Genomic DNA, 8776 nt, shown 5'->3' with positions numbered 1-8776 from the left:
TGCCTGCAGTAACCAGAGTAACTTAAAACAAGTGTACAGGTGTTTTACAGGGAAATAACAGCAGTTACAGCAGTCAAATGTGATAAGTTATTCAGTTACAGTAAAGGCGTTCTGCTCGCCAAGCACATGGAGACATTCAAAAATAGTCACAGAAGAGCAGGAAGGTTTCTTATGATTTGATTGACTTTATTTGTAAGGCACCAGAAGTCCTTCCTTACTGCAGAACATTTCATATTATTTATAGTAAATGTTTGTTTTACTTTTTTATAGTTCCTTTTTTTTGTTTCAATGAAGCTATGATTTCAGACACAAAACATTTTTTTTTTGCCAAAGTACACACTTTCAGGTTTTACATTATGCACAAAATAAGTATTTAAAAAAAGACCTTTACAAAGCTCAAAACGCTTACAATGCTTCACGCTATGGGGGCAAAAAGTTGGGAAGGTTGGGATGTGGTGTGGGAGTGATGGGGAGGGGGCAGAAAAGAAGGGAAGGGTTAAGGGGCAAAAGGTCAACGTACTGCAGTTTCCCCCCTGGTGTCACATCAGTTTTGTAACACAATAGCACAAAAATCATCCAGGACAGACAAGAAAAGATGCAGCTATATACACATAAAGCTTTCTATGTATAACTGTATACAGAGGCGAGCGCCTCCAACTACTTTAACAAATACATAGAATTTCATTTGTATGTTTATAACGTCAGCTTTGTAACTCTCGTTCTAGTTCATATCGATTAATATTTAAAAACAGAGAAGAGGGTATATAAAAAACAAAACAAAAAAAAACAAAACAAAAAAAAAAAACAACAAGTGCATTGATCACAAAGTTTGGACCAAACATTCTTTTGAAAAAAATGTCTCCACTACAAAGAAATCAATCTCGATTTCCCCGCAAACATGCATTGATGTGTGCGTTTGTGTGGGTGTGTGTCGCTTTGTCTACATGCTCTGCCAATCACTACGACGAGTACAGTATGTAGCCAGACACATACAGCATGTGGGAGGACGATGTGCTGCGAGCTTAATTCACAAGCAGAATAGCATGTTAGCTTTAGCTGTAGTAAGACCATTTCATCTCTGTGTGTCAAGCCTGTACAACTGTTTATACACACCTTGTTTGTGTTCACACACACATACACAACTATGGGCATCATCGAAGGAGTTACCCACCAATGTCACCGACAGTATGTCATCTGAACTTCTAAACACATTAAGGGTTTTATTCTGAATGCCGTAACGTGCAATTTGTATACCTTTGCTTTCTGAATAACTTCCACAATACAATGTGCTTTATCATCATGCCAAATATCGTTTTGAGTGGCGTTTTTCCAAATCAAAGTATTGTTTATTTCACACTTCACATCAATTGATTCTTACAGTGTAGCCATTAAATCAGAGAGGGGAGGCTGAGAAAAGGCATATGTGTGTGTGTGTGTGTGTGTGTGTGTTCTGTGTCTCTCCATGTCTGTGGGTTTGGTATAAAACAACTTCATGGGCCGGCTGTCTTCAAATTAACACTCGCACAAACACAGGCCGCCGCCAAATAATCTTTGTGGTTCGACAGCGCCACGGTCAGGGGGGTCTGATCACCACTGAGGCTACCTCTCCTAGAAATGTAGGTTTGCCACTAAAGAGGGGTCCATGTTCAATTTCATCTCATCTTGTATAAATAAGACATTTAATGGGGCCATTTTGGCAGCTACTAGACCCGTTAAAGCCTCTACACGTCCATAGTCCAGCCACAAAAGGGGTTTACACATAGGATATCCCTCAAACTTCTAGTGGTTTCACTGTTCTGGTTATGGCGCCTTCGTATCATATTGGGGTTACAGTTTACAACCTGTAAATAGTGTTAAGTGTTGTTGGATGTACGACTGAGGAGAATTTTCCTGAAAGTTTTTAACATATCTGACTCTGGCTCTTAAAAATACACAAGTGAACATGGATGCCTCACGTTCAGTGTTAAGTAATTAAACCCAAATGTAATGGAAAGAGTACTATATTGTGTTTTTGTTGTGTCGTACAGACTTCCAGAATCAGACCGGGGATGTAGTGATTATGTGATAGGGGTGTTAACCACCAGGAATTTTTGAGGGAGCTATCAAATTCGGACACTGAGATTTTTTTTTTTACTCATCGGAGCTGCTGTGGAGGATGCTTGTGCTTCATCTGTGTGATCTGCACCGATATCATTTTGTTAAGTGTTGCACATAGGTGTTAAACCGCCTGCGTAATGTAGTGTGAGTCTGATATGGGACAGACCTGTATATGTACAGTGAATCAAAATGTACAGTATTTAAATCAGGATGTACAGAGGGATCAAAAGCACGGGTCCAGTTTTGTTTCTGTGTCACGCTGAGATGTTCCTTAAAAACAGACCAAAGACTGTTTCTCAAGAACTGGATCATGACAGAGACTGGGACTGACTGCATGCAGAGATTAATGTCACCAGTCTAGTCTCTGTATATTAAGTGTGTACACACAGAGTGGATAAATAAGCCATTCCCTCTTGTGACACAGCCTGTACTTGTCCTGTCCTTGTTTGCTCTGGAAGATACACACTGCCCTCTGCTGTCAAACACACAACATGCACACTCTCCCCCCTCTGTGCCTGCTCTAATATTAGTGCACATTAAAGATGCAAAAGGTGGTGGTGGGGGTAGGGGGGGGTGCAGGAGGCAAGCGGCATCTCTGTTTATTTAGCTACTGAAGAAAATGTTGCCTTTCAGTTAAGGTGCTGGGTGGATTTATGTAAAGTACCTCACAGGGTCAGGCAAGGATTACAAAATGGGGGGGGGGGAGGGGTGCGGAAGAGATTACTTAGTTAGGTGGGTTTGTTCTCTAATCTGACAGCTCTCAGCATGAAGTTTGCTCTAAGAAGGTGCTTTTCCTTTCTCAATATAAATGTAGGAGTATACACAAATCTCTAGTTTGTCTTCTCAATACAACATGTCTGCTGCTTCCTTGCTGGTTTTTGGTTAGGACGTGTGTTTGGGATGTTTCGCTCTTTAGTCGGGGCACTATTTAAACACTTCTCTGATCCGTAGCAATCCACCGTTTAAACTCAAAACCAACTTGTAGCTTGGAATGAATGCATGCAATCTGTACTGTCCAAAAATATCACCACTACTGATCTCTGTCAGATCTCCTTCTTAGGAAAATGAAGTTTGTAGGAATCCTGTGTTGTGTCTGACAAGTGTTACAGCTTGCCAAAGAATCCCTGTGTTTAACATTTAGCTTGTTTTAACACCTACAGTACAGTGCGTTCAGCCTCAGGATCAGTCCTGCATAACAATGACACGCTTAGAACAGAGGCAAGAGGTGGGTGAGAGTGGGAGGAAGAGAGGCATTGAGGAGAAAAAAAACAAAACAGAAACTCAACAGGAATAAGAACTGAGAGACACAGCGACAGGAAGGCAGGAAGGAACAGAAATAGAAAGCAGTCCTGATAAAAAAAAAAAAAAAAAAAAAACACAAAATAACTGAAACTTAATCACATACAAAAAAAGAGAGACTGTATTTGGAGAAAAGACACCGGAGACACTCTGATGGTGATAAGAGAAGGGAGAATAAAGAAACAACCCGAGGATGGTAAATATGAAGCGATCAGGACTAGTCTGACATAAGGGGCGGGTGCCAGAGTTGGCTAGGGGCCTGTAGCTGGAGCTGTGGTGATGGGTTGAAGCCCATGTTGCTAAGGTCAGAGAGAGGGAGACCAGGGGAGAGGCTGTAGACCAAAGGGGCTCAGATATGGGGATTCAGGTCTCTGGACAAAAACAGAGCTGAATGGGGACACCATCTAATCAGACTTGTCTCCGTCCTCCTCGCGGTGGCTGTCAACTCCGTCGCGCGAAGCTTTCTCCTCCTTGGCCAGCTGGGCCTGGGAGGCCAGCAGGGAGGAGAGGGAGAAGAGGCCGGAGGAGGTGGTGACAGCGGGGAGGGTTGGCTGGCTCAGGCCCAGCGGCAGGGGGGTCATGGGCAGGGCCAGGCCCTGGAGCTGAGACAGCTGGTGAGCCTGGAGCTGCTGCTACATGGAAGACAACCAGACACAACTTAGGCACAGCAGGATAGACCAAACACAAAAATCACTGCAAAACACTGAGGGACATGCAACATCGGCATGGCACAGACGTATTATACATTGCAAATTATGTTTTATATATAACCCCTGAGGCACAGCTCTAATAGCTCAGGCACAATAGAATAGATGGAAGGCACATATCATAGCTAAAATACATGCTCTGTAGGAGATGGAAAGTCTGCAGCACACATAACTTATTTATAACAGATGCAATTTTCAATCTATATAGCCCCAAGTAAACAAGTAAGGCGGGAGAATACTGTACAAAAATGGTCCACAATATAACACATCAAAATGTTTTATTTTAACGTATAGAAAGACAAATTGTTCCTGCCAAGCCTGTTCTTTCATACATCACTCCCTGTTGTACACACACTCGACGACATGACACATCAGTGGGTTGATTTTATCACAATCCTGACTGACTTCTCATAAACTGTACCCAACAGCCCCAGTTTGCACAGGCTACACCTACAAAGTCAACAGCTCTGATTTACATTCAGACCCAGAGCTGAAATGCTCCATGGTCCTTTAGGTATGTATGATGTATAAAAGTATGATATAAGGGGCTTATAAAGAAAGATATTGATAGAGATCAGAAAATGGGCCACATCGTTTGGCTCCCTGTGCTGAGAAGAGCAGGTCCACTCTATAAAACAGGCCAGTATCCTCTATATCTAAAAGCAGTAGACACAAAGACAAAGGCAAGGCGCCTCTTTGAATCGTGCATCACAGTGATGGAGTGGCTAAGCTAGCGCACACTAGACCCATAGTAAAATGATGAAGTGGCTCGGCTAGCTAATACTAAACCTCTGGTAAAATGATGGAGTAGCTTAGCTAGCCACTACAAGGCTTATATTGATAAAGTCTAGCTGGCTTGCATTAAAGCCACAGAAATGAAGGATTACAGCTAGCTAGTTCAGGCCCCATCCATATTGATTCAGTATTTTAGCTAGCTAGCTAAACCTGCTATTCTAAAGTTTAAAATGGTGCCCATGTAGTGTAGGGCAGTATCCCATTTAAATCCCACTAAATTAATGACTACAGCTAATAAGTAGTGAAAACTTAAGACTTTCCAACTCATTTCAAAATAGACGTGACATATTTCCAAAAATACAAGGCAATAAATAAGGGGCATTAATGAAAACAATATAATTAGTGATAATGATCAATAGTTGGGCTTTCTAGTCATCCTAAAACCCTCAAGCGGGGAAGGAACATCATACCCTTATGATGGAGTTCATCTCTGGGGGGGTGACCTGCTTGGCTCTCTCTATGGCTGCCAGGACCTGCTGCTGGTGCTGGAGACGGTGGGTGGGGGTGGGGTGTGAAGACGAGGGAAGGAAGGTGAGAGAGACAATAAAAGCCAGACAGAAACAAGGAGAGGGGAGTTTGGATGGGGGGGGGGGGGGGGAGAGGTGGAGAGGTTAGATCAATATCAATAGTCCCAACAGAGACCCGACAACCCTCTCTGGTGATGCCCCCCCCCCCCCCGGCCATTCAGCTATTTATCCAGTCAACACACACACACACACACACACACGCACTTGTGTGACGCCGGTGAATGGATGGTTGGCTGGTGTGCTGTAATGGGTGGAGGTCAACGCCCTGGTGGCTTATCTGAATCACACAACCATTTATTACGCTGACACACACAAACACGTATAAAAGGAAAAGAGTGGATGGAGGAGGAGTCCAAAGAGGACGGGGGGGGGAGGAACCAGGAGGACAGATTGAATATGGCAGAGGAGAGTGGGGGAGGGAGGAATAAAGTGAAAGTGAGTTGGAAAGGAACACAGGAAGCTAGTGATGATGAATGACGGGATGAGAGGAGAGGAGGGGAGGGAGGGATGCTGAGCGAGGGGTCATGGAGGTGGAGAGGTAATGAGGCGGGAATGAGGGTGATCTCATTCCAGGATGTAAGGAATAGTGCTGAGGGTCAGAGGGTTAGTGACGTCTTTATGTCAGTGTGTGAGCTTACCTCCTGAGACAGGTAGGGGAGGACTTGTGCGCAGATCCCGTTCAACCTCTTCACTATCTCAGCCTGCAGAAGGAGAGATCTTTTAGTCAAAAGGGCAATACTGCCGTTACTCTAAATTAGTGGTTTTGTCAACAAAATCCCATAAAAAGACCACACCACCCCCAACATAAGGACTAGCATGTTAGAACTGTTTTGCCTTCCACAACGTGTTCCCTTTTACAACCGTGACTTTGACCAATAGAAGCACAGAGCGCTCTTCAACTGTAAACATGGCGAAGCGAAAGAGGAATCATGTGTAACCTAAAGATGTTGTTGGTCCTGCAGGTGGAACTGTGAAACATAAGAAAGGTCAGTCGTTTTTGCTTTCTTTTTTTAGGCTTCTCTGAACACAAGACAGCCAGCATCATACATACGGCTATTGTTTGTGTACATTCTTGTTCCTAGAAGTCGGTCCCTAGCACCTCCTTCCCGATGACATTACGTGGGTGGTGAAAGAAAGCGAGCTTTGACCAGACTAATGACAGTCTGTCATGCCTTCCGGCCAAGTCACGGCAAGATTTTCGAACTCTAATTGTCTAATCTGACACATTAACCATCATAACAGACAAAACTATTGTGTAGTCTGAACCTGGCATTAGTCCATCCAGACAGGTGTTTAGCCTGATTATACCTTGGCTCAGGACTTTGTGGGTGTGAATAGACTGTGCTTGATCGACAACTCCCTCACTCTCGTTGGATTTGTTGAATCATTATCACTAGCCAGCATGACATTGCTGTGTTGCAATAAAAGAGTGGGGAAAACGGCAGCTCTTTTAAGCGCTGTCAGAGACAGGACAGTGCATTTTTCCCATTTGCATTCAGCCACAACAAGTCATGTGAAAAGGGTTTATTATTCTGTATTGTTTAGATGCTGCTGCTGGTACACGTGAATTTGTCTAACTGATGATAATCAGCATAACCGGCATGTGCCCTTTTGTGTGCCAAATGAAAAAGGAGTGGAAACCACCCCCACTCGTGCTCTCACCAAGACTATGCCGAGCCGAGTGCAACATTTCACGGCTTCATTTTCCACATTAGACATTTTTGACATGTCACAGTATTAAACACACTGGTGTATGTAATAAAATGAATGATTTAATTCATTGTTGGGTTTGGTGTTTTCATGGAATTTGTTGACAAAGATAAACATTTTGCTTATCACCAGACTTATCCTTTAAACCCTCATGATTCAAACCACACTCTTATCGGTATGGGAAACATCTGCTACGACCTTCCCAAACTGGAGCACACATATCTTGCAACACACACACACACACACACACCTCATTAATTAAGTTGCTTGTACTTAATACTTTTTCTCAAACTACTGCGCGCACGCACGCACACACACGCACACACACACACACACACACACACACACACACACACACACACACACACACACACACATATATCTTGTCTTGCACATTTCCTATCTTTCTCACATGCAGGTCTATTATCACATTTGGTTGGTAATCATCCAATCATCCAATCCGTCTGAGATATGCAAAGCAGCAGTAATTGTGTTAGAGCCTAATTCGTGGCGCGATGAGGAGAGAGGGGCCCTCCTAACAATCATTAGGCATGCAGAGCACAGCTCCCCATCAAGCGCTCCTATCCGCTCATCATAACACATACACACTCCCTGACATCTCTAAAATGTCTCTGCGGGACTCGCTCCGTGCTAACTATGGCTCTTCGTCTTTTTCAGTGCCCTTTATGCGTCTCTCTCACTCTTTTTTTCCCCAACCCGGCTTCTGTTTCTTCTTTTATCTGTGCTCTCTATTATCCTCCTCTCTGTGTCTCTCCCTTAGCTTTTATCTGTCTTCCTCTCTTTTGTCCCGTCTTTACATTTTACTCTGCTTCTTTCTAGCGTTCCTCAAGTGCTACTGAAGCACACATTCACTGACAAGAGCATTGTATGTGTGCAAATAAAACATACATAATAATAAAACTGGGCTCGGACACTAGACAAATACAATGCAACAGACTAAATACATTGCTGTTGGAGATGTCTTTGGTCAGTTTTTGCCAATTTAAATAAGCTTTATATTTTGTAATTTGAAATTGTAGACTCAAAATGGGAAATCAAACACAGATACAAAAATGTGTTTCATGGAAGCATGGAAGGCAGCCTAGCCAAACCTAACATTTCACAGACTTGAAACACTGAATGAGCTTCACTGTTTGGGTGTCTTGTGCTACTGCTTCCTGGCAGGAATACAACTGGACATGATACTTGTTCATTATTTTTATAAATACCTAATAAAGATTGAAAACCTAAAAAAGCTCCTTCCTATCACAAAATCTGACAAGCATTGGTAGAAAGTACTGTTCTTAAGTACAATTCTGAGATACTTTATAGTAATTCAAATAAGTTCCAACTCAACCAGCTACAACATTGAAAATTCTGCTTACAAGTTAACACATCAGTTATATAATTCAATAACATAATGGATAATAATAAACTTCGACAGGGTCCATTCTGTCTCATGACGAGTACTTTTGATATAATGAAGTAAAATTTTTTTTATAATACTTCTGTACTTTTACTCTGTACTGTACTTACTTTTTAAGTATATTTCTGAATGCAGGACTTCACTTGTGATGAAGTATATAAAGCTGACGATTATTTTATCTCTATCACTATCTATCACTTTTACTTATTTAAAGG

At 42.5% G+C, this 8776-nt stretch overlaps 1 protein-coding gene across 4 annotated transcripts in view; it reads right to left on the bottom strand.

Moving 5' to 3' along the window:
• Positions 1-274: 274 nt before the first annotated feature.
• tle5 (TLE family member 5, transcriptional modulator) overlaps positions 275-8776 on the bottom strand; it is a 43369-nt gene continuing 34867 nt past the window's right edge. The window contains exons 5-8 of one of the 4 annotated variants that reach the window (XR_004898880.1): positions 6064-6126; positions 5309-5383; positions 3663-4028; positions 275-3618 (exon numbers count right to left, since the gene is read on the bottom strand). Coding sequence is in view for 3 of the 4 variants with exons in the window: in XM_031307444.2 (XP_031163304.1) it covers positions 3801-4028; positions 5309-5383; positions 6064-6126 (366 nt within the window). In the remaining variant the exon portion in view is untranslated. Of the gene's footprint in view, positions 4029-5308; positions 5384-6063; positions 6127-8776 lie in introns of all 4 variants that reach the window. The other 3 variants (XM_031307445.2, XM_031307444.2, XM_031307446.2) reach the window with 3 other exon arrangements.

This window comes from Sander lucioperca, chromosome 11 (assembly GCF_008315115.2).
Source record: "Sander lucioperca isolate FBNREF2018 chromosome 11, SLUC_FBN_1.2, whole genome shotgun sequence".
Lineage (NCBI taxonomy): Eukaryota > Metazoa > Chordata > Actinopteri > Perciformes > Percidae > Sander > Sander lucioperca.
The sequence above is the reverse complement of the archived record's forward strand: the minus strand, read 5'-3'. Positions and strand labels throughout refer to the sequence as shown.